Here is a 26,799-nt window from a genome sequence, read left to right on the forward strand (position 1 = left end):
AATATTGGTTAATCAGGTCTTAGTGTTTGCAACTTGAGCTCTTCATAAGAGGTAATCGAACAATTGGCCAGGTAAGCAGGTGGGAGGCTCCCCTTTCTCAGAGAGTAAGGTCCTAATTAAGTAACCACCTTTCATGCTTTCCTAGACACCAATTAGATCAATTAATCTAATATGACTTGCTCATGTTGGTTCACTCTCGACTTGATTGAGGAGGTTTTAATTTAGGTCTCAATTGGGTTTGCTACATCACATGTAAACCTATCTACCCCGCTTTCATTCACATCACATGCAAACGGCACATCACAGGCAGTTATAATCGTAGCATTAAGTAAAACTAAACTTTAAATGGGTGATGATCATGGATTCTAATTAGGTCGTATTACAAGCACATGCACGTCAATCGATCAATTGGTCTTCAACTCTTGAATTGGTTCCAAGCCTCCTTGATTCGATCCTTGACCAACTCTTGATCCAATCGCCATCAACCGCTTAGACCCCTGTTCATCTCATGCATCATCTTCAACTTGATCGTTGACGTACATCACATCACAGAAATACAACCAGATATAAAATAAAAATAATAATAAATTACATCTTCCTTTTAGGAGGCACGCAGGCCTCTCAAAATATCAAATAAGATGCATGCAAGCATCTGAAAAATTACATGACATTACAGATCACATCGCAGGTCATTACATTTGATACCAAAAGGGTTTGAATCCTATGATCATCACCATATGCAGCAATTATAATTTTCAAATCTGAGAATTAATTGATTATGTTATGACATAGGTTGCTGATCATGCTAATCATGATTCTAAACTTTGTAATCTCATTAACAATGCAATTAGAATCATCATCTTATCACATAAAAATCAGCATACAAAAATTCAGCAACCCTGAAAAATCTGCATGCAGAAATTTTCAGCACGCATAATCCTTCAATTTTCAAATCTAAGATGCCTTTAGATAATTAATTCTTACCTTAATCTATGAAGCCTAGGCTCTGATACCACTGTTGGGAACCCGCCCATGCCGCAGAAAATTCAAAAAAATTCAGATGGCAGCGGAATCGGCATAAGCGGGATCGACGTTCATCGCATGAACGTGTTTCAAGAAACCGTTCGTAGATAGATAAGAATTAAAACATTTAGAACCTTTAGGAATATCAGATCTTCACCTTGTGCGGGTAGATGATCACCGCAAACTGATGATCGTGGTTTTTGGATGAAGGTTCGCTTGAAGCCGTTCAAGTGCCCGGCCTCTACGGGTATCCACACGAAGCAGAGGACCAATCCAAGCTCTCTATCTCCCCGGGGTGCTAGCTCCCTTGCAGAGATTACTTTGATGGCTGATCACCTCCCTTTACTTCAACTCTTGAATGATAGAGGGAGGAGGAAGAAGATGAAGGGATCAAGGGAGAAGATCCAAAAGGCTAGATGCAACCTTTCCTTTTCCTTGTGTTGAATCCCAAACGAAGGAGGAAGAAGAAGACTATCAAGGCCCTTTTCCTTCTTACTTGCGGCTGATCCAAGAGGAGAGAAGGGTGGCCACGAATTGGAGAGGAGGAGGGCTTCTAATGATGCCCTAGGTCAGCCGCCCACCTCCCTTTTTAAAGTCATAAAGGGCTCCTACAAGTTAGGAGCCCTTGACTTATTTCCAAGAGGGGGCGCCGGCTCCCTCTCTTCATGCCGCACCAACCAAGAGGAGAGGGGCTTATGCCCCTCTTACTTGGTTAACCTAATCCTCCTCTAAGGAGGATTAGGTGTTCTTCTCATGGTTTAGTCCTAATCTAATTAGGATTAACCAAATCATGAATCAATCGGGTTCAATCTATGCTAGTCCTAATCCAATTAGAACTTGAATGAACCATGACTCTATTGAACTCTTCAATCCTAACCCAATTAGGAGTCATGTTGATTCATTAGATTAATAATTAATTATGACTTAAGAAATCCTAATCCAATTAGGACTTGTTTAATTTTAGTCCTAATCCAACTAGGACTCTAATTTGAATCCGAAGTCCTAATTCGATTAGGACTCTAGAAATCCTATTCCAAGTAGAAATCCAATTTTAATTCAAATCTCCTAATCTAATTAGGATTGTAGGAATCCTACTCCAAGTAGGAATCCTAGTCCTACTCCAATTAGGATTCCCAGTCCTAATCCAATTAGGACTCTAGGAATCCTACTCGAAGTAGGATTCGTGTTTTAAGTCTAATTAATCAATTCACATTCCTTCTTCAACTTATTATCAATCGAATTGATTACTCGTGATTCATAATCACTTTCCAACCATCGGATCGGTCAATACTTCTAGTGTGTGTGACCCCATAGGTTCTATTCTGACTGGTAGTAAGATATATTGTGATCTCTATCACAATATCATTGAAAACTCCTTTCAATGGATTGGAACGATTCCAACTCTACTCATTAGGGTTAATCGATCATCGAGATAATCCCTGTGAGTCCCACCATCCACCAGTGACACCTAGCAGCATGTAGTGGCTACCCAGCAGAATAGAATGGTGAACCTCTAGGTGCAGTCAATATGTGATACAGTCCTACTATCGTGGATCCCTACAGTACGGAGGTCATGGACAACTCGTCAAACCCCATCGTCTGTCATATGTGAAGATTTATTCGACTTAAGTTCGAGAGTGGAAAACTCTTTTTACACTGTGCATACTGCTCCGGCCGAGGTCTTACGAACTCAGTCTTATAAATCACATAGGATCTCTCCTTATCTATCAAGGTCGATAGATTCCTTATAGGTGCATATCCTACTCCTACAGTGAACCTACTGCAGCCAATCTACACTGCATGGACCCATATTGTTGCCCAGAGATGGTCACCCAAGAGGGGGGTGAATTGAGTGTTTTAAAACTCTTCGGCTAATTAAAAATAAAACACACAAATATATGAAATAAGGTAATGATAGTGGGATGAGAAGAGACAATCACAAACACACGGTTTTATAGTGGTTCGGAGCTTCCACCGCTCCTACATCCACTCCCCAAAGCGCCTTTGGGTATTTCCACTATAATCCAAGATTACAGTACAGTAGTTTTGCGAGTTTACTACCCAACTCGTTGTTTTACACCGGGCTCACAACAAACCCTAAACCCCCAATTTCTCTTAGGCTTGGGACGCCTTTCCCTTGTTCCAAGTCCCTTGACTTGAACAAGCACTACAATCAAAGAGTTTACAAAAGAGAATAAAAGCTCTAAAAAGCAAATATATCAATTATGAACAATTTAATCCGGAAGAATCTTTTTGCCGTTGGAAGCGTGGGAGATGTTGATTCTTCCGATGTGGAGCGCGTAGGATCGAGTGTGAGCTTTGAATCCCGAGCGTACGAGAGCGGTTGAGCTTGAAATCACAAGAGAACCTTGAATGCACTTGATTTCTACACTTTAATGCTCTCACTCTCTTGAACTTTTCTCTCTTGAATGATTTTGCTTTTGGGTTGGTGAAGAGTTGTTGAGAACCACTTAAGAGGTCCCTTTTATAGCCCAAAAAGCAAATATAGCCGTTAGAAACAAAAAGAGAAGGATTTGAAATTCAAACCAAACCTGAAAAGCTGTCAGTCGCGTCCCAGGCGCTCCGGGGACGTCTCTGCTACAGCGAGAGACGTCTCGCCTACAGGATTTTACTTTTTACTTTATCTGGGGTCGACTCGGCACTTTACGGGGACGTCTCGGCTTGTCTGCACTTTTTGAGTGGGGACGACTCCGCTTGTTTGGGGACGACTCCGCTTCTTTATCTTTGAAAAATATGTCCTCTGGAATTCCCTGAGAGAGTCGACTCCGCTCTTTCAGGGGACGTCTCGGCTTGTCTGCACTTTATGCATGGGGACGTCTCCGCTATCTCAGGGTCGACTCCGCTTCCTTATCACCGCAGAAACCATTCTCTGGAAAACCCTGAGAGAGCCGTCTCCGCCATCTTGGGGACGACTCGGGAAGTCTCCTTTTTGCTTGCGGGGACGACTCCGCGTACAGCGGGGACGTCTCGCGCATATCCCTTGAAAAACGTCTTTCTGCCGCCACTGAGAGAGTCGACTCCGCTACTGAGAGAGTCGACTCCGCTAACGCGGGGACGACTCGGCAGGTGCCGGGGACGTCTCCAAGTGTGCCAGTTCTTCCTGTTTGTGCCAGAGACGTCTCTGAAACTATCAGGAGACGTCTCGGCTGTCCCTGAACTTTTTCTTTAGCTCAAAATATTCTTCAATAAATTCATAAAAATTATGGAAACTTGCCTAGACATTTCTTAACAATATTCTAAGTAAAACACATGAATTTCTCAATTGAATTGTTAAGATATAATGGAATTTTACTCTAGTGTTTTGTATTCATCAAAATCCATTAGGGGGTCAACAATCTCCCCCTTTTTGATGATGACAAAACACTGAGTATATGCAAAATTTGAAATTTAAACATATACACAGTATTGATCAGATATACAAGTATAATGTTTTGATTTGAACTAGATACAATGTGCATCACTCAAATTTCCTTGTGCATAGGATTGATCTTTATAGTTCTTAAATGATTTTATCATATGAACTGAATTTGAATCAAGTTAGAATGAAATATTGATGCTGAAGATAATTGAAAGCTATATTCTTTTTGACTCCCCCTTTCTTTTCCAGAAGGGCAATTATCTTAAAAATCAATATTCTTCAATAACCATATTCAATATTCTACACCCCCTTTCAATATCCATATCTTTCAATATTCATATTTCAATATTCTTCAATAACCATATTCAATATTCTACACCCCCTTTCAATATCCATATCTTTCAATATTCATATTTCAATATTCTTCAATAACCATATTCAATATTCTACACCCCCTTTCAATATCCATATCTTTCAATATTCATATTTCAATATTCTACTCCCCCTTACAATATTGATACCTCTACTCCCCCTTACAATATTGATACCACCACTCCCCCTTTTTGTCATCAACAATGAAGGGGACAAATTATCCTTAGGTGCTTAAGACTCAATTTATAGTAGAATTCAGCATTCATTTTACTCCCCCTTTGATATTCAGGTTGTGCTCCCCCTGTTTCATATGCTTTGATAAGTTGTGCCAAATTTAAATACTTAATGTATGTTTTGAGATTCTTATGACACATCAAGAGGCACATTCATATTCACAGAAACACATCCACAGAAATGGCAATGTACACACATTTTTCAAAAAGGGATTGTATTCATGTATCATTGTGAGATTTTGAAGTCATTACATAGTCAAAAAGAAGAAATCATTACAAGTATTGATTTCTAATACAAAAGTGTTTCAAAATGGCCTAGGATTTACAAAAAGAAGATCCTACTGGATATCCATCATCGGCGTCGTTCCTCATGGTGCCTACCAGTTGTACTTTGTGCATAAGCCTTACAGGCTGCATCTATGAAACCATTGATAGAATCCATGAGGGTCTTAAAGTGATCTCCCTGTGACTTGTGGAAACCTGCCACAAGTGCTTCAAACTCTAAGGTTGCCATCTCAATTCTGCCTCTAAGTTGGGCAACTAAGGTGCCCACATTGCCATCTGGCTTTGTCAATTCTTTGAGGCTCTTGGAAATGGCCTTCAAGCTGTCCTTGAGCTCTAATGATCTGCAGGTTTCGGTGGCACCCACCCCAATTATTTGTTGCTCTTGGGCTTCAATTTGAGCTTTAATATCTTTCAGCTCTTGTCTGATGGGGGCCAGCTCCGCAGTCATCATGGATCTCATCTCTTCCCTCATCTGCTGACAAATGACAGATGCTAAGGTGTGCATCTGCTCCTCTGATAGGAAGGAGGTCCCACTGACTGGAGGAGGTGGTGGCATGGATGTGGAAGGTCCAGCTGAGCTGGAGGGAATATCAGGGATGTCCATGTGGCTAGGTGGAGGAGAGTGATGGTCAGACTCATGATGTGGAATTTCAGGCTCTATGGTTTGTGCTTTTCTTTTTGGAACCTTGACCCACGACCCATCTATCTTGTGAAATTCCATTCTTCTCATTGAGCCCTCATTGTAATAGTCGGTGTTTCTTAGGGCCTTTGCAGGTTCATTTGGTGGAATGGGAACCTTGAAGTGTTTAAATATTAAGGTAAAGATCATGCCATAGGGTATACTAAACCTAGAATACCTATGACATTGGGCAATGTAATTTAGCATGAGTCTAGGGAGGTTTAGGGGGATCCCTTGTAGGATATGGTGCATTATAACTAAATCTCGCTCCGAAACAAAATCGAAGCGACCGGTTTTAGGAAATAGGACCCGATTGACAATGCTTAAAAGAAGTCTCATTTCTGCATTTAGGTCCTGGGAGTAGACAACATCAAGAGGGCCGCAGTCCTCTCTTCCTAGAATCAAGTTTAGGGCTATTTCCCTTTGGGGATGTGAGGTCGGTGCCTCACCGTCCTTAGGAATTTGTAGGACAGTGGATAGGACATCCTCATTAATTTCTACCAATGTCCCTCGGACATATGCAGTGTACCCTAAGTCCCCTAAGGCCATATCACTAAACATTTCTCTAACAAGACCGGGGTAGGTTGAGGTTTTGAGGGTGCAAAGGTGCTCCCACCCTTGGGCTCGGAGTCTCTCTCCAATAGAGAACCCCTCATGATCTAGAAAGGAAAAATCGATGTACCTACCAGTCGTGACTGTGCGATTTGCACAGGAAATCGTCGTGGTTGGCGGAGCAACCGGAGGAGAAGGCGCGGAGGGTTCTTCCCGCCGTTCCTCACCGTCGCCCGCTACTCTAGGTCGCCTCCCACGGGTTGTCCTAGCTTTCTTTGGTGCCATGGATGCTAGGGTTTGCGATTTAGGGCAAATGGAAGCTAGGTTTTGAGGTTGAGAGCAAATGGAGGCTAGGGCTTTCCGTTTTGGTCGGGAATGAGGGAGAAAGCTCGAGTCGGCTCGAGCGATTTCGACCTATTTAAAAAGTCCTCATTCGGTCCCCGAGACGTCTCCGCGACTAAGGCGAGACGTCTCCCCCTGGGGGGACGTCTCGGCGACTTGCCAGAGACGTCTCCGGCACAAAAAAAAATTCAGACTGCATTTCCAAAATTTTTGTTTAATCACCCTAATCAATCATGATTTCTTTTGATAAACACAGAGTGAATTTGTTTGTGATCCTCCCCCTTAATATTACATCTTATAATGATTTGATAATGATTTTTAACTTATTAATGTTGAAATGAGGAATGTTTGACCAAATTTCGAATACCCATGATATAGGCTCTGAAAATATCTCTATAAAGAGTCCAAGGGAGGGTAACCATCCTCCGGAAAGTCAAACAGTTCGTCATTTAGCTTAGATGAATTTATGTTTTCACTTATGTTTGCCTTGAGGTGGATTACTAGTTCGAGTAGCAAAGCAATGCAATACAAGTTCAATTCATTTGCTAGGATCATACAAGCTCAAAGCATTCCTTAAGAAATTGAATCTATCTTTACAAAGGGGCTTTGTAAAGATATCAGCTAATTGATTTTCAGTACATACATATTCAATCACCACATCATTTTTCAGCACATGATCCCTAATAAAATGATGCCTAATCTCTATATGCTTTGACTTAGAGTGTTGGACAGAATTTTTTGTTAAGTTGATTGCACTTGTATTATCACACTTAATTGGTATATTGTCCATTTTAATACCGAAGTCTTCAAGTTGTTGCTTAATCCAAAGAACTTGGGCACAACAGCTTCCGGCTGCAATGTACTCAGCTTCAGCTGTGGACAAGGCAACTGAATTTTGTTTCTTACTAAACCAAGAAACCAAGTTGGCACCCAAGAATTGACATGTGCCACTTGTGCTTTTTCTGTCGAGTTTGCACCCGGCAAAATCAGCATCGGAATATGCAATTAAGTTTATATCAGATTGTTTAGAGTACCATAAGCCTACATTAGATGTCCCTACTAGATATCTAAAAATTCTTTTAACAGCTTGCAAGTGTGATTCCTTAGGACATGCTTGGTATCTAGCACACATACAAACACTGAATAATATATCTGGTCTACTAGCAGTAAGGTAAAGTAAAGAGCCTATCATACCTCTGTACAATTTGCAGTCTATACTTTTACCTTTTTCATCTTTGTCAAGCTTGCAACTTGAGCCCATGGGTGTGCTGATTTCTTTTGCATCCTTCATCTTGAATTTCTCCAACATTTCTTTGATATACTTGGACTGACTGATGAAGATGCCTTCCTCTGATTGTTTTATTTGCAGCCCAAGGAAGAAGTTGAGCTCATCCATCATGCTCATTTCAAATTCTCCCTGCATAAGCTTGGCAAATTCTTGACAAAGACTATCATTAGTAGCACCAAAAATTATATCATCCACATAAATTTGTACAAGCAATAAGTCATTTCCTTTTCTTTTAATAAAGAGGGTTTTGTCCACATTTCCTCTCTTAAATTTGTTCTCAATTAGAAAATTACTTAATCTTTCATACCATGCCCTAGGAGCTTGCTTAAGTCCATACAATGCTTTATGCAATTTATACACATAATCTGGATGTAAGTGATTTTCAAAACCTGGAGGTTGTCCTACATAAACTTCCTCCATTATATAGCCATTTAAGAATGCACTTTTTACATCCATTTGATAGAGTTTAAAATCCATGAAGCATGCATATGCTAAAAGCAGTCTAATAGCCTCTAATCTAGCAACAGGAGCAAAAGTTTCATCAAAATCTATTCCTTCCTCCTGATTATATCCTTTGGCCACTAGCCTAGCTTTGTTTCTTAATACTATTCCATCTTCATCTAGTTTATTTCTATACACCCACTTGGTGCCTATAATTGAAACATTAGGGGGTCTTTTTATTAGAGTCCAAACTTCATTTCTTTCAAATTGGTTTAATTCTTCTTGCATAGCATTCATCCAATTATCATCTTTTTCAGCTTCTTCTAGTGATTTAGGCTCTATTTGTGAAACGAAAGCAAGATAATTACTAATGTTTCTTAAAGAGGATCAAATTCTTATACCTTGTGAAGGATCACCAAGGATTAGATCCTTTGGATGACCATGTGCATACCTCCATTCTTTAGGAAGATCTTGATTTTTTGATGGAGGTTGACCTTCTTCATCTTGCTGATTTGTATCTTCCTTGACCTCATCCTCATGTTGTTTGTCTTGTATGGAGAATTCCTTCATTCGGTCTTCAAGTATACCTGCATCACCATCTTCTTCTTTTCTAGAAGAATCTCCATTAGTTTCATCAAAAACAACGTGAATAGATTCTTCAACAATGAGAGTTCTCTTGTTGAAGACCATGTATGCTCTACTAGATGAGGAATAACCTAAGAAGATCCCCTCATCTGATTTAGCACTAAATTTACTAAGATTGTCCTTTCCATTGTTTAAAATAAAGCATCGACAACCGAAAACATGAAAATAACTTATATTTGGTTTCTTACTTTTTATCAACTCATAAGGTGTTTTCTTTAAGATGGATCTAACTAAAGCACGATTTAAAATATAACATGAGGTATTTATTGCTTCAGCCCAAAAATACTTTGGTAGATCCGATTCGCACAACATGGTACGGGCCATATCTGCTAGTGTGCGATTCTTCCTTTCTACCACCCCGTTTTGTTGAGGTGTCCTAGGTGCCGAGAAGTTGTGATTGATACCATTTTCTTCACAAAATTTTTCAAAATACTGATTTTCAAACTCGGTACCATGATCACTCCTAATTGCTTTTAGTTTAAGATTGAGTTCATTCGAAACTCTATTATGAAACTTAATAAAAGCGGGAAAGGACTCATCTTTATGTGCAAGAAATGAAACCCATGTAAAACGTGAAAAATCATCAACAATTACAAGACCAAATTTCTTACCCCCTAGACTAGTAGTTCTAGTGGGTCCAAACAAATCCATGTGAATTAGTTCTAAGGGTTTTGATGTTGAAACTATGTTCTTAGACTTAAAGGAACTTCTTGTTTGTTTCCCTAATTGACATGCAGCACAAATTTTATTCTTTTCAAAGTCTATTTTTGGTAGCCCTTTGACTAGATCCTTTGTAATTAATTTAGAGATTAAATCCATGCTAGCATGCCCTAACCTACGATGCCATAACCAACTAGTCTCATTGACTTTGGGATTCATGGCTACAAGACATTGGCCATCCTTCATGGTGAGATCATCAAGATCTACCATGTAAACATTTCCATGCCTATGTCCTGTGAGTATGATCTCATTATCAATTGGACTACTAATTATGCATAGTGACGATTCAAATGACACTTTAAAGCCCTTGTCACAAAATTGACTTATACTTAATAAATTATGTTTTAGTCCATTAACTAACAATACATTATCAATAAATGAGGAGGGTGATATGGAGATTTTACCAACACCAATAATTCGTCCTTTAGCATTGTCTCCAAATGTGACTAATCCTCCTTCTTTTGATTCCAAGGTGACGAGGAGACTCTTGTCACCGGTCATATGCCTTGAGCAACCGCTATCAAGATACCACATTCTCTTTTTATTTCCGGCTGCAAGGCATACCTGCAAAATGATCATGTGAAGCTCTTAGGTACCCAAGTTTTCTTGGGTCCTTCGTGGTTAGTGTGGTTGGTTCCCTTAGGCACCCATACTTTAGTTATGTTTTTGGCTTTCACAAATGTACTCTTGTTAGTTTGGATTTTTCTTTGAATACAAGAGTAGGCTTTATGTCCATTCTTTCCACAATGAAAGCATGTAGGTTTTTCAGTTTTTACATCTTTTGCTTTTACAAAGAAATTCTTTAGATACTTTTGTTATTTATTAGTTTTATATCCTAATCCGGCTTTATTGAAAACAGCTCTTTGATTTGAAAGAATGAGATTTAATTTTTCAGAGCTTTGTGTGAATTTTTCAACAATTGGTTTGTACTTATGTACCTCATTCTTGAGATTCAAATTTTCTTTAACTAGTTCTTCCTTATCTTTTTTAAGAGATTCAACATTTTGTGCAAGTGAGGTATTATTATCGAATAGGGATTTTACTTGTAGATTTAATTCCTTAATTAGTGTATTTGCCTTTTCATTTTCAATGTTAAGTTTTGAGTTTTTGATTTCTAGGTCAATAGTGTTAATATTTTTAATGCTCTCCTTTTTATTTAATAGATTTTCAATATCTTCCTTTAGTTTTTGATTAGAGGCTTTTAATTCTTTATTCTTTGCTCCTAACATACTACAATCACCCATAAGTTCTTGAAAAGCCTCATATAATTCTTCTAAAGTAAAATTTATAGTTGGGTTTTGACATACCTCATCGTCTTCAAATGCCATGAAGCACAAATTGGTGGTCTCTTTCTTTTCTTCCTCGGAGGATGATGTGTCACTATCATCCCATGTTGCCTTTAATGCCTTCTTCTTCTCCTTTCCAAAATATTCTTTTGTTGAGGGCATTTGGAACGAACGTGTCCCGGTCTCTTGCAATCATAGCATATGATTGGGTCTCTTTCTTTTTCCTTTTCTTTTTCCCAATCATTTCTCCCTCCAAATTTCTTTCTTGGGAAAGGTTTCTTTCTTCTCATGAATTTCTTAAATTTTCTTACTATCAAGCCCAAGTCCTCATCTTGGCTTTCTTCTTCACTCTCACTACTCTCTTCTTCACACACACTTGAAGTAGCTTTGAGTGCGATTGTCCTTTTCTTCGGCAACTCTTCTTCATGTTGCTTCATTGTGAGCTCATGCGTCATCAATGAGCCCAGTAGTTGTTCTAATCCCAAAGTGTTGAGGTCTTTGGCTTCTACGATCGCCGTGACCTTTGCTTCCCATGCTTTCGGCAAAGACCTGAGAATTTTACTCACAAGTTCCGGGTTAGTATAAGATTTACCCAAACTCTTTAGACCATTAATTATATCGGTAAAGCGAGTAAACATGCATGTGATGGTTTCATTAGGTTCCATCTTAAACAATTCATATTTGTGAACTAGAATGTTCACTTTGGACTCTTTGACTTGATTTGTACCCTCATGGGTAACTTCAAGCCTATCCCATATTTCCTTGGCGGAACTACATGTAGAGACTCTATTGAACTCATTTACATCTAAAGAACAAAATAGTGAGTTCATGGCTCTAGAATTGAGTTGAGCCATCCTATCATCATTCTCATCCCAATCCTCCTCAGGTTTGGGAACTCGAATGCCATTAACCACATGTGATGGTTCTTGTGGTCCCTTGACTATAACCCTCCACAAGGCATAGTCTTGTGCTTGAATGAAGATTTTCATTCTAGTCTTCCAATAGGTATAATTTGTCCCATTGAAGAGTGGAGGTCTATTGGTTGCTTGCCCCTCGGCAGGAACATTGTTAAAGGGTGTTCCCATCTAGATCTTTGGCTAAGACGGTTAGGTCTTTCAAGAAATACACAGAGCACCAGCTCTGATACCACTTGTTGCCCAGAGATGGTCACCCAAGAGGGGGGTGAATTGGGTGTTTTAAAACTCTTCGGCTAATTAAAAATAAAACACACAAATATATGAAATAAGGTAATGATAGTGGGATGAGAAGAGACAATCACAAACACACGGTTTTATAGTGGTTCGGAGCTTCCACCGCTCCTACATCCACTCCCCAAAGCGCCTTTGGGTATTTCCACTATAATCCAAGATTACAGTACAGTAGTTTTGCGAGTTTACTACCCAACTCGTTGTTTTACACCGGGCTCACAACAAACCCTAAACCCCCAATTTCTCTTAGGCTTGGGACGCCTTTCCCTTGTTCCAAGTCCCTTGACTTGAACAAGCACTACAATCAAAGAGTTTACAAAAGAGAATAAAAGCTCTAAAAAGCAAATATATCAACTATGAACAATTTAACCCGGAAGAATCTTTTTGCCGTTGGAAGCGTGGGAGATGTTGATTCTTCCGATGTGGAGCGCGTAGGATCGAGTGTGAGCTTTGAATCCCGAGCGTACGAGAGCGGTTGAGCTTGAAATCACAAGAGAACCTTGAATGCACTTGATTTCTACACTTTAATGCTCTCACTCTCTTGAACTTTTCTCTCTTGAATGATTTTGCTTTTGGGTTGGTGAAGAGTTGTTGAGAACCACTTAAGAGGTCCCTTTTATAGCCCAAAAAGCAAATATAGCCGTTAGAAACAAAAAGAGAAGGATTTGAAATTCAAACCAAACCTGAAAAGCTGTCAGTCGCGTCCCAGGCGCTCCGGGGACGTCTCTGCTACAGCGAGAGACGTCTCGCCTACAGGATTTTACTTTTTACTTTATCTGGGGTCGACTCGGCACTTTACGGGGACGTCTCGGCTTGTCTGCACTTTTTGAGTGGGGACGACTCCACTTGTTTGGGGACGACTCCGCTTCTTTATCTTTGAAAAATATGTCCTCTGGAATTCCCTGAGAGAGTCGACTCCGCTCTTTCAGGGGACGTCTCGGCTTGTCTGCACTTTATGCATGGGGACGTCTCCGCTATCTCAGGGTCGACTCCGCTTCCTTATCACCGCAGAAACCATTCTCTGGAAAACCCTGAGAGAGCCGTCTCCGCAATCTTGGGGACGACTCGGGAAGTCTCCTTTTTGCTTGTGGGGACGACTCCGCGTACAGCGGGGACGTCTCGCGCATATCCCTTGAAAAACGTCTTTCTGCCGCCACTGAGAGAGTCGACTCCGCTACTGAGAGAGTCGACTCCGCTAACGCGGGGACGACTCGGCAGGTGCCGGGGACGTCTCCAAGTGTGCCAGTTCTTCCTGTTTGTGCCAGAGACGTCTCTGAAACTATCAGGAGACGTCTCGGCTGTCCCTGAACTTTTTCTTTAGCTCAAAATATTCTTCAATAAATTCATAAAAATTATGGGAACTTGCCTAGACATTTCTTAACAATATTCTAAGTAAAACACATGAATTTCTCAATTGAATTGTTAAGATATAATGGAATTTTACTCTAGTGTTTTGTATTCATCAAAATCCATTAGGGGGTCAACACATATGGCTAGAGACCATGCATGTGTGCAGTCAAACTACAATAACCTCACTGTGAGTGGCCGAAGCACCGCAGGTCAAAGGACCAGTCACACTACTGCAACATCAAGTAAGTCACTGACGAGTGGATAGACATCCAAGTGACTTCTTGTATTGGTCACGCTCAGTACCCTTGTTCTCTAACAAGCACCTGCACTATTACTTCAGTGTCTCCACACCGTGGACTTAAGTCTTGTCCATCCATAGGGAAAGTAATGTGTGCACTGATCTCATCGGATCGATCACCGTCCTCGTGATGATCCATCGATCAGGAGCGTTTAGAAATTAATCACTAATGATACATGGCTCAAATTCTCAACTCTTGAGAATATGCATCATCATCTTATTAATTCCTTGGACGATTCATAGACACAATAACAATATGAATGAAAAAGATGCCTTTCATTTATTCAATAATAATAAAGTCAAGTACAAATTATGTCCTAGAATTAATAATGTGTCAGCCAAAATTGGCTTCTAGGGCATACATCTAATAGCTTCAACAGCTCAACCGAAAAAAAAAAAGCTGGCTAGAGGCTATTGTCTTCCAGCAATAAATCCACCTCATATTTATGAGGAGAAAGGGCTGTGGTATCTACCAACCACTTGCTCATGCAATTCCCCACAAGGAGCAGAGTAGGAGAAATCTGAGGTGACTAGATGATAGCTCGTCAATGCTACATGGCTACCCTCAAGAGAAAGAAATCCATAGAAACCATACCGATAGAAGGATTGGACACAAGGGACAAACTGAAGGAGCAGCGAGGAGAACTAGCCGAAGAGTTGGCGCAGGTTCCCTTAAAGAAATATGAGCCTGACCAAACTGTTTGGATCAGCTCCAACTTGAGTGAAGAAAATCGAGGTAAAGTAATCAATTTCTCTACGCCAATGCGGATGATTTCACCTAGTCGGCCCAACAACATGCCGGGTTTAAGCTCCAAGGTGTTGGTTCGCAAGCTCAATGTGGACCCAACTCATCGACTTGTGTAATAAAAGAAGAAAAACTTCATCGTAGAAAAACAACAAGTCATCGACCAAAAAGTTAACAAACTCTTGGATAACAGTTTTGTTCACGAGGTGAACTATTCTGATTAGTCAGCCAATATTGTACTTGTAAAAAAAACTAACAAAAAATGGCAAGTTTGCATCGACTATACCGACCTGAATAAGGTTTTTTCGAAAGACAGCTTTCCACTCCCCAAGATTGATTAGCTCGTAGATGCAACCTTTGGACATCAATTACTAACCTTCATAGATGCAATCTCTAGGTACAACCAGATCCAAAAGACATCCGAAGACGAGTAGAAAACAACCTTTCTCACTAGCAAGGCCTCTACTGCTACAAGGTAATGCCCTTTGGCTTAAAGAATACAAGGGCAACTTACCAATACCTCATCAATAAGATCTTCAAGGAGCAGATCGGCCGAAACATGGAGGTGTATGTGGATAACATGCTCGTAAAAAGCTAAGTAATGGGGCAGCACATAGCCGACTTAGAGGAAACTTTTGCGACCCTCAAAAGGTACCAAATAAAGCTCAATAGGACGAAGTACGCCTTCGGAGTTGTCTTAAGAAAATTTCTGGATTTCATATTGACACAGCGAGGCATTGAGGCAAATCCAGAGAAGATCTGAGCAGTGCAGGACATATAACTCCCAAAGACCGTCAAAGAAATTCGGCGCCTGGCTGGTCAGGTCGCCGCGCTGGCAAGATTTGTCTCCAAATCAGTGGAGTGCTGCCTTCCGTTCTTCAAGATCCTAAAGCATCCAAAGAACTTTCAATGGATCGAAGAGTGTCAAAAGGCCTTCGACCAACTAAAGAAGTACCTCAGCTCTATCGCCTTTCCTCACCAAGCCATAAGTTAGAGAAATGCTTTACTTATAATTAGTCGTTTCTCCTTCTGCTGTGAGTGTGATCTTGGTGCAGGAGGAAGAAGGATGCCAGAAACTGATCTACTACACAAGTAGGATCCTACAAGATGCCAAGACCAGATATTCTAAGTTGGAGAAGGCGGTTTATGCTCTCATCATCTCAGCTCGGAAGCTCCGCCCATATTTCTAGACCCATTCAGTCACAATCTTGACCGACCAGCCAGTGAGGCAAATTATAAGAAAGCCCAAAAATGCAGATTAGTTGGTGAAGTGGGCAGTGGAGCTCGAAGAATTCGACTTGGAGTACCGACCTGGGCCGTCCATCAAGGCACAAGGGTTGGCATACTTTCCGGTGGAATGCACCATCCCTAATGAAGATCCTGCCGAGCTCTCCAAAATAAAGACCACAGAGTGGTTATGGATCCTGCACGTAGACGAGTCATCAGACCTAGGGGGCAGTAGGGCTGGGCTCATACTTTTTTTAAAGCCCAGATGGAGTAATCATAGAGTACGCTCTGCGATTCAAGTTTTCGACCTTAAATAAGAAGGCTAAATATGAAGTGCTCATCACCAGGCTCAAGCTTTCCGGAGCATGGGTCCAGCAGTTGAAGGTCTTCAAAGACTCACAATTGATCGTCGGCCAAGTTCGAAGAGAATTCAAAGCTCGGCGGCCATCGATGATCATATATCTACAGAAGGTAAACGATATCACTTTAGCCTTTCATAACTTTGATATACATTAGATTTCTTATACGGAGAATGCAAGGGTCGACCTGTTGTCAAAACTGGCCACCTCGAAGATTGTCGACCCGACCAAAGCTACATCTTTCGAAGTCCTGGAGAAGCCGAGCATCAACGAGCCCGAGGTCATGATAAACACTATTGCCGAGCCGAGCTAGATTGATCCCCTCGTCGACTTCTTGAAGGATGAAAAATTGTCTATGGACTAGGGTGGAGCCTGCTGGATGAAGCGACAAGCCTCCCACAATGCTCTCCTTGATGACAAGTTATATTGGAGATCATTTTCATTACCTCTCCTCAGATGCCTTTGTCTGACTGAGGTAGATTATGCACTTCAGAAAGTGCATGAGGGCATCTGTGGAAATCACTTGGGGAGAATATCCTCGGCCTACAAGATCTTACGGCAAAGATACTATTGGCCCACCCTGCAAAAGGATACTGTCGACATCGTCAAGAGATGCAACCAATACCAATGCTAGGCAAGCATCCAATAATGACTAGCTGTGTCGCTGACACCGATTAGTGCCCTTTAATTATTTGCATAGTGGGGAATCGACATTCTTGGACCTTTTTCAAAGGCAATCGGGCAGTGCCAGTTTTTCTTTGTGGCGGTGGACTACTTCACCAAATGGGCAAAAGTCGAGCTAGTGGCTTGGATTACCAAGGTGAAAGCTTGAAACTTTGTTTGGAAGGCCATAATTTCTATATTCGGACTCCCTCGAGTGATCATCACCGATAATGGGCGTCAGTTTGATAATGCCCAATTCACAGAATTTTACACTAAGCTCGGAATCGACCACCGGTTTACTTCGGTGGCACACCTCCGATCAAACAGAGAGGCCAAAGTAACCAACCGAACAATTTTGCAGGGACTGAAGGCAAGACTAGACTGAGTAAAGGGCATGTGAGTTGAAGAGCTCTACAGTGTTTTGTGGGCATATAGAACCACGTCTCGAGTCCCCACCAAAGAGATGCCTTTCAACCTTGCTTTTGGAACAAAGGCAGTAATCCCATTAGAGATTAGGCTTCCGTCACTTTGGGTGAAAAACTTTAATGACCAAACAAATCTCGATCAGCTCCGAGCCAACCTTGATCTATTGAAAGAAACTAGAGAGTAAACTCAAATCTGCATGGCAAAGTACCAGTGGAAAGCAGCTCGGTACTACAACTCAAAGATCAAGAGTAAGATCTTCTGACTTAGCAACCTCGTCTTAAGAAAGACCGAAGTATTCTGACCAAGAGAGCTCGAAAAGCTAAACCCAAACTGGGAAGGCCCATACTGAGTAGCCAAATCAATGCGACCTAGAATATATAAGTTGGAGCACCTTGACAATGCTTTGATCCTATGAACTTAGAATTTCGACAATCTTCATATTTATCACCAATAAGGTTCGTTTGTATTTCAAGTTTATTCCTAATAAACTTTTTCTCGTTATGTCTCTATCTTTTAGATTGGGCAAGTATAACAAGCATTTTGACTCAAGACACCCCACGAATGCCTGGGCTCCGAACTAAGGAGACACCCCAAATCCGTCCAGGACATCCTCAAGCCGAGCTCATTTGGAGTTCTTCTAGACTTGAACTCTAGAGAGAACAACTAAGGAGACACCCCGAATCCATCTGGGACCTCCTCAAGCCAAGCTCACTCAAAATTCTTCCGGACATAAATTTCGAAGAGGTCAACTAAGGAGACACCCCAAGCCAACTTGGGACCTCCTCAAGCTAAGCTCACCCGAAATTCCTTCGGAGACGAACTCCAAAGAGGTCAACTAAGAAGACACCCAAGGCCGACCGAGAACCTCCTAAAGCCAAGCTCACCTAGAGTTTATCTAGAGACAAACTCAAGAAGGATCAACCGAGGAGCCCAAGATAGGCCAAAAACCCTTGCCAATCCTGTGGTTGGAATTGAATATAAGAAGATGCGTCAAAGGAAGGTTCAATGCTACAACCCAAACACAAGCAAAAAGTAGACAACATAAGCAAAATCCGAAGTCAGGTATTTTAGAAAATTCTTTATTTTCATTACTTTTAAATATATACATTGACCTCGACAAAGGTCGGGCAAAAATAGATGTACATCAACCTCGGTAAAAATCGAGCCAAAAATGAAGTACAAGCCCAGTCCAAAGCAAAAAGGTAAAGTAGTGAAGGGCTTCATTCTTTGCCTTCACCCTCACCAACATCGCCGTCCTCGCCATCTTTGCCGCCTCTGCCGGCCTCACTGCCTTCGCCGTCCTCATCGCTTCTTTCACCGAAGTTAGGTTGAAGGTCGAAAAAGTCCATCTCCGGAAAGAGTTGCTGGTCCCGAGCTCAACATTCCTCAAAGCCCTTCACAAAAGCATCAGTCGCGTTCTCCTCGTAGTCGTCCTTATACTAGTCTTAAGGAGAGATATTCCTCAACTGCCTTGGCAGCCCTCTACTTGGCTTGGATGACGAGCTCCTTGGCCTCTGCGACTTACCCCTTAGCTCAGATGACAAACTTCCAGACCTTGTTAGCCTTTTGTTCAGCCTAACCTAGCTTCATAAAAAGCTTTGCGGCCTTTTACTTGATAGCTTTGAAGGCCTATCTGGCCGCAGACAGTTGAGATCTCATTGCATGATTGAACTGATTCATTTTTTATGAGCAAATATTAAACTCATTCTTTCTACAGCTGCATAATTTATACTGTAGCCTTTGAGTGCGATCACTTCTAACTTACCGTCCATAAACCATTAAGGTCTTTATTGAGAGAGCTGCTGAGGTCTTTATGGGCCTCTCCTGTGGTTACCTGAGCTGAGGCTATAAAAAGGCTCTAAATCTTCGAACTTGAGCACAACATATCACACCTGAGACAAGCCTTGTACAACTACTTATCAGATAGAGAACTTCCACTTGCCCACTTATTTTTCCACTCTTTTCCGCTCTCAATTTTTCTATCTTTTCTTTTTGGATAATAAAGGAGAGTTAATTGGATTAGATCTTCACACAATGATGTCATGATAGGAGGACTAAGCTGAATTTATTGTACCTTAGAGATGATCTCACAGTGAAGTTGCACAAGAGGGATATTTATACCCTATCTCAACAATCCAGCTGATGGTTAAGAGCAAGCGCGACGTAGATCAGATTTGATAAAATCCATCACATGACCCTTACTAAATTGAGTAAAGTTTGATTACAATAAAATTCAACATGTGTGGATGCATAGATCGAAGGAGAAGAGTTAGGTCAAAAACAAACCGAAGGCCTAGGACTTGGCTATAATTAGCTACAATATGTAGAAGTAGACTAAGATGACTAAAACATTTTGAAGGATAGCCTCAAATATAAAACTGCATCTTAGCCAAAAAAATACATGATTATCTGTCTAACAGTTGTGGAGCAACTATACTAAGGAGTGTGCATAATGAGGCATACGTAGCGCTAGTTACTAGAATTGCTAAGAATAGAAGCCAGACATGAGAGCAATCATCAAAGTGTGTATACACTATCTATTAGTATAAATAAGTAGAATTGTACTTTGTAATAGATCCTTCAGCAATCAATCCGATGCATATTTATCTCATCTTAGTATTGCTTTACGTTTTATCCTAGAAATAGGCATAACTTAGCTTTTTACTATAGCCGAATGCTATATCCCTACCGTAGCTCGATGCTATACCATTAATCTCTCTTCAAATAGTAGTGTAATGGTGATGCAAATTTTTGAAAATCAAGGCATCCAAACCTACGCTACTTTTATCCTTTCTTTAATCCCGATCATCATATTTCCAGCTGATCAGATGCCGGTGGTATGTCCGCACACAATAACCTTGATGCTGTTGAAGATTTGGTGCCTTTCTCCGCCTACCAATCGAGTTCCTTAGGACCCCAAATTTCCTGGCACTCACTTGAACGGGATAGAAAAATCACAAATGGAGGTGAAATTTGTTCATAAGGTAGCCTTTTAACATGCCTCATTCCAAGAACATCTTCCTTCCCATTTATTTTTTTAAGCTAATCTTGTTATTAATTTTTGAAATTACTATTTTATGTAATTATTGGTAATTTCTAGGAACTACATCTCCAATAAAAAGCACTCCATGGATCAAGGTGGAGCAGAGAAGATGAATGTCGGCGCCATTTTAATTAGACATTTTCGTTATATATAAAGAGTTAACAAATTATATTATTTACTTTGAAGAACATAAACTATGGGATGAATGACCTTCTTATGACACAACGTTTTAATACATTGGAACACAGAAGAAAAAATGTTAACCAGAAGGAACATATGGTTGTTGACAATTACACAGATGGCAAGAGCAAGATAGGTCCAACGTAGGCACATAGCTATAGGCAGTTAGTAACTTCATGAGCTAAGGTGCAAAACCTCTATTGAGGAGTCGAAGAGGATTGCGAGCCAACCGACGCTAGACCAAGCCTTCCAACTCCGACTTGATCAAGTGACTCAATTGACATAATTTGACAACATCCAGGGTGCCATGATATAATCAAAATGGATGTTTGACACGTTATGTCATTTAGGAGGCCGCCAAGTGTCAAAATACAAGCCCCCTTCCCTTATAATAAATTCCAGCAAAAACACGCTTGTCAACCAGCATATATATATATATATATATATATATATATATATATATATATATATATATATATATATATATATATCCACCATCCGATGCTGCCATGCGTCTACATCGAGACACCGAACACCGTAGATAATCTGCTGTCACATGTCACGCGGTAAGGAGCAGAGCCCATGGGTCGCCTCCTCGTAGAAAGACGTCAACGTTGTCCATTTTCCATGCAAAGCCACGCCATTTCGTCCAACTTTCCTTGGGTGGTCGTGCTCCTCAATCGGGTGGAGTTCACGCCTTTCCACAAGAGAGAGCCCTCGAGGTGCCGCCAAGGACCACATAATGCCACTAGCACTAAGAGAGCATAAAATATACGTGCCTAATTGTTCCCTCGAGTCCTCCGAGCAGCTTTGCAAATTATATACATAGCAATTTATGACCCAACCTTAAATTTATTTAAATAAATTTTTGCTTAAGATAAATAGATCCAGCATAAATGAGCCAATCTGTCTGGAACCATTTACTAAGTAGACAGGGTTCAAATTTAAATTCTTGACATGTTCAACGAATTTTAATACTTATTTAATCTATTTCAAACTTATTTAACCTAATCTATTTAATTTATTTAACTCATTTTGAACCTATTTAACCTGTTGAAAACTTATTTTACCTATTTAACCCATTCAACCTGATTTGGCTACTCTTTTTTTTTTTTTCTTTTTTGCTAGAATCCTGATTCGGCTACTTTATCAAATAGATTATACATGTCAGGTGCAACAACCGAGGAAATTCAAAGGAATACTAATCTTGAGGATCAGGTCATTTTAAAGGGTACGAATTGAAGATATCCCCTGGACTGGACGCCAATCAATATTTTCCATTTTAGTTTCCTAGTTTACCGGACTCTGTACAAAACTTTACTGATCATGATATCTGTACAAGGCTTATTGATTTGGAAGCATTCTGGATGTTGGTGGTTGGAATCAAAATAACTGCTTCCCAGAACGAAGCCATTCTTTAAGTGATTCCTTGGAGGATCAACATTGAAAAGACAATGCATGATCATGGTGTCTTAATTAGAAGTTCTATGGCAGCACTTTCTGGAAAAACCTTCAATATGCCTGTTCATACCTGAGTTTATACCCTAATCTTGTCCACTCTTTCCTTCTGCTTTATACTGAGGTTAGATCACGGGCATAACGAGATGTTTGATATGCTGATAATTTTGATAGTAATCAGCTATATCACTCAGATCAGATGAATAAAATACCAAGTACCGACCAATAACCATGTGCTATAAATATTACCAAAAAAATCTATATGCTATAAATGAGTCATTCTCTTTTTTGCAGTATTTCCCCTTTCAATAAGTTATTACTCATCTTGGATGCTTAAAATCAGAGTTACTAGGTCCTCCAACTTGACTCCAAATTTTCTTATAAATTGCATTATTTCAAACCAGAAAAAAGATAAGTTGCAAAGAAGGAAGACTGAGGACATCAAATAAAATAGCAAATCAGCCAATGACTAGAAATTTATTAATTCATTTTCCAGATCACAAGATTGGTTCAGAACATTGTTAAGATCGGAAAGTCCATGGAGTGTGTCTTCAAGATCATTCGTGATCGAATTTTATAGCAACAGCTGCCATCAGCATTGTTCGGGTTGCTATTTGATGGTGCTTTTAACTTTGGCACCAAGAAAACAGAAGCTGTGAGGACATGGCAGAAATTGCCCACCGGTGTAGGTAGAAGTGAAGGTGATGGGTCCTCCATCAGGCATTGCAGGTAATTAAACTCAACAAAGTGGAAGCAAGGAATCATGATAATAAAGCCTCTTATGCCTTAAGGGAGCTAACTTGAGGCAGCCTTCCCAGAAAAAGAAGGGCCTCTATTTCTGGATAAAACTAGAATACAATAATTCTCTTAGGACTCGTTTGGTTCATAGAAAGAATTTTTTCTCACCTAAATATTTTTCTTGGAAAGATTCCTGAGAAAATGGTTTTGGCATATTTAGTTGATCATAAAAAAGTAGCACATTACATAGTGACTTATGTTTGGTTGAACATCTATTTTTATGAAAAAGTTGTATGAAATACCTATTATACCCATAATAAAGAAAAATATCTATTCATAGATTTTAATGGCTTAAGGGTAATTTTGGAAAAAAAAGGATCCCAATTACCAACTGGTGGGAAAGTAGCTTTTTCATGTCCCCCATAGATTTTTTTCTCATGAAACATGAAAATCTTATTCTCATGGGAATGCTACTTTTCCATCTCTCTTTTTTAAAAACTCCAATCAAACAAGAGGCATTTCTTTATTTTTCCGTTGACCACACTTTCTCCCCTTTTTTTTTTCTGCGAACCAAACTGAGTCCTTAGAAGAATTAGTATGTCCATGTCTCTATGACCATGTAATGGGAGAATAAATTAAATTAATCCTTGGAAAAACCATTAAGTAAAAAAGGCAACTAAAAGTCATACTACATCGTAAGTCATTGAAATTATTATGGACAATGACTGGGAAAAATTAATTGCATTATATTAGATGCTTCAAAAAGATGCCAATACTATACAAGGTGGTTGTACACTTTCTAAATTTGATATTGTATTAGGGAATTACCCATTTCCTCATAACTTCTTGCAAAGAGTTGTGCTTCTACTCAATATCCTTCACAGCATCCTGTACCACAATTAATAAAATCAATATGAGAAATACAAGAATGTAGACATTCAGAATTTTTCAGGAAGCATAAATTAAATTCTCAAACATTTCAATTATATCCTAAAACCCTTCTAAGTCATATAGTGAAATTTCCTGTAATCCAAGGTCTGTTCTAATTTGCTTACTAAATACATGCACGGCACATAGTAACGTACATAATTGTTCTTATTCAGCACTAATTTTCAGTTTCACCCTAAATCTTCACTTCCCTGAACTACAAATTGGCAATTACATGCATGACAAGTAGTCAGTGAAACAGGAGTGAGTATAGCCATTACCTTTGCAAGCCGAGTTACATAGGCTGCAGCAATGGCTGTAAATAACAAGCCTAGTCCAAGAGTCACTAATTGGTCGTTTCCTCCTGGTAAGCCCACATCTGACTCTTCTTGCTACAAGGATAAGGGAAACAAAAATCATGGTCAGACAGCAAGCTCCCTCTCAAATGTATATGTTAAAGGAATAAAGATCGAAGCAAAAAGAAAAAAAAAAAAAAATCCGAGCAAAAGATAAATAGCATCTATCAACAAGTAAAGAATGGAAAAAAGAGATGAGTTTTTTCATGAGAGTGCAGATGGTTCTATTGCCTGATCAAAGTAACTGATATAGCATATCCTTTGCATCCCGGCAACATGTGAATTATTGCAGCTAAACTGCCATTTATATAATTGAAGATTACAGGTCTCTCTCTCTCTCTATCGCTATCTATCTATCTATCTATCTATCTATATATAGACATATACATCCATACATATATATATATATATATATATATATATATATATAGATATATAGAGAGAGAGAGAGAGAGAGAGAGAGAGATACATACATATACATACATATATGTATGTATGTATATGTATACCAATAATTTCTGTCCAGAAGCGATATGAGCCCAAGAATATGATTGAACAAATCCAAGCTATCTAATAAAACAGATTTAATATAGAGCTCATAGCCAGCCCGGAGCATTAACCCAGCCTGACCTGTTATGTTAAAAACTTCTTAGTCAGGTTAGAGCAAAGGAATTCTTGGAATCTGAATCCAACATGCTCACTGAAAGAGAGAAAACAAACTCCCATTCTGTTATCTACTTGGACCATCTTCTACAAAAACTAAACCACTTGTTATGAACAGTTGGGAACCAATTAAGATGAAATAGATTCATTTTTCGGTTCAATTTGAAATACCAATTTCAAAGGGATAAAGAGTACAGACGCTAGGCTTCTCTCCTTCTCCCAACCTGATTTGAAAGTGACTCTCCAAATCTCATGTCAAACTTCATCAATTGAGGAAACCATCCAAATTAATTCAGTGCTAGCAAAGACTCCTATCAATGATTCCTATGCTACATGTACTTGTTACTTTTAGATGAATTTTTCCCAGACTTGGAGCACCACTACAAAGGTCTCATGCACGGTTTCATTCCCAACCCATCATATCCAGTTTTTTTTTATCCATATGAGTGCTCTACTTCTCATGCCACTGAATGAAATGAATGCCATTGGATGAGATAGATGCTTGTAATTATATTGTTCCTTTAAAGCTTGATCTAGAGTTTGCATCTCTTATTTGAGAGGATTATCTAGTGCACATGGTTTAAGGTTTCATTCGCTAATAGTATGCCCTTGAGATTAACTAAGATCTTAGTTTATCTCGATTTGAGATGGAAATCCTGAAAAAAAAACTATAACATAGATAAAACAATATAGGAATTAATATTTTGGCCAGTGTAGTGCAAGCTATCTATTCTATGCATTGGTTGGGTGTCACAACCCAGAACCTCAAAGTATTATTTGGATTCCTTGATCCCATATAAGTACTCAAGATCTACCCAGCAAATAACCGATGTGGGACTAAACACCGCCCGCACGGGTCCTCACTCTAGAACCCTTTGTTGATAAACAAATCAACCATACGATCACTAACAAAAACCTAATATTAATGAAGGTAAGTTTGAAGCATTTACACAGTGAAGTTGCACCCCACCCCCTCATTTAGAGGTGGTGCTGGACTGTCTGGTTTCAAGCCTTGGGAGGCATTTCTTAAGGGTAGGACATAGTAACACTTGGTGGCAGTCCATCATTACTTTTAAGAAGAAGAAGAAGATTCAACTATGTAGATACATTATCAGGAGCACAAATAATGACCTTAGTATTTTTTTTCCTTTTTTTGATGTAAAGGATGAAAGATCAATCAGAAATTGATGACTATAATATGGATATTGACATCAAAAATTTGTACTTTGTTTGGATGAGGAAAATTGCCTCATATAGAAACTTTGTTGCCCAACATATTCAAAAATCTCAATAAATTTAGTACTCTTTCACTGAACTTCTCTGTGTTTAAACAAACTATCAATAAATAGATGAAAATACAAAGCGACTTTACCTGAATGATTTTTCAAAGTCAGATTTGTAAATTTTTGAATCATTTTTTCCAATCAATCATTTTATAAGTTTTGCGATGTTAACAAGTTTTTGTTTCTTCATCTATGTGCATTCCTTTGCTGTGAAATCAGATAACCAACTATTTCCATGGCCATATACAAAGAACAAGACCAAGTGCAATAAGTAGTAGAAAACTAACAAAAAATAGATCAAAGCAAGGTTGGCAGAACCGGACCGAACCGTCTGATTCGGCCCACACCAAGCCGACCTAGTGAAAAACCGGGTCGGTTTGGTTGTTAAAATCAGGACCAATCCCGAACCGGCCGAAAGGGGCCAAAATCGGACCGAACCGACCGAAACCAGTCGCAAACTGGCCGAAACCGGAACCGGTTCCATTCGAACTCGATGCAAGCCATCCGGCTCCCTCCCCCTTTCCTTTGTCTTATAAGAGGATGTTGGAAAGGCCTTCTAAACTGGGCCCCTCCTTTCCTTCTTCCGTCTTATAAGAGGATGTTGGAAAGGCCCGAGAAGGTCTTCCCAAT

General features: G+C 39.8%; 2 protein-coding genes across 5 annotated transcripts in view; both read right to left on the minus strand.

Moving 5' to 3' along the window:
* LOC103699036 (uncharacterized) overlaps positions 1–26,799 on the minus strand; it is a 59,966-nt gene that overhangs the window by 24,232 nt on the left and 8,935 nt on the right. For 3 of the 4 annotated variants that reach the window (XM_088706873.1, XM_088706875.2, XM_088706874.2), the window contains exons 6-7: positions 24,149–24,259; positions 23,769–23,828 (exon numbers count right to left, since the gene is read on the minus strand). In XM_088706873.1, the coding sequence (XP_088562999.1) occupies positions 23,805–23,828; positions 24,149–24,259 (135 nt within the window). In that variant the 3' untranslated portion in view covers positions 23,769–23,804. Of the gene's footprint in view, positions 1–23,666; positions 23,829–24,148; positions 24,260–26,799 lie in introns of those variants that run through there. The other variant, XM_039120126.3, reaches the window with a different exon arrangement.
* On the minus strand, positions 11,109–21,190 carry LOC148700666 (uncharacterized). The gene has a single exon (XM_088706876.2). The coding sequence runs from the start codon at positions 12,328–12,330 to the stop codon at positions 11,359–11,361; it is 972 nt and encodes a 323-aa protein (XP_088563002.1). The 5' UTR covers positions 12,331–21,190; the 3' UTR covers positions 11,109–11,358.

Source organism: Phoenix dactylifera, chromosome 11 (genome assembly GCF_051530095.1).
Source record: "Phoenix dactylifera cultivar Ajwa chromosome 11, Ajwa_hap1_PhDact_Kaust_v1.1, whole genome shotgun sequence".
NCBI classification, from domain to species: domain Eukaryota; kingdom Viridiplantae; phylum Streptophyta; class Magnoliopsida; order Arecales; family Arecaceae; genus Phoenix; species Phoenix dactylifera.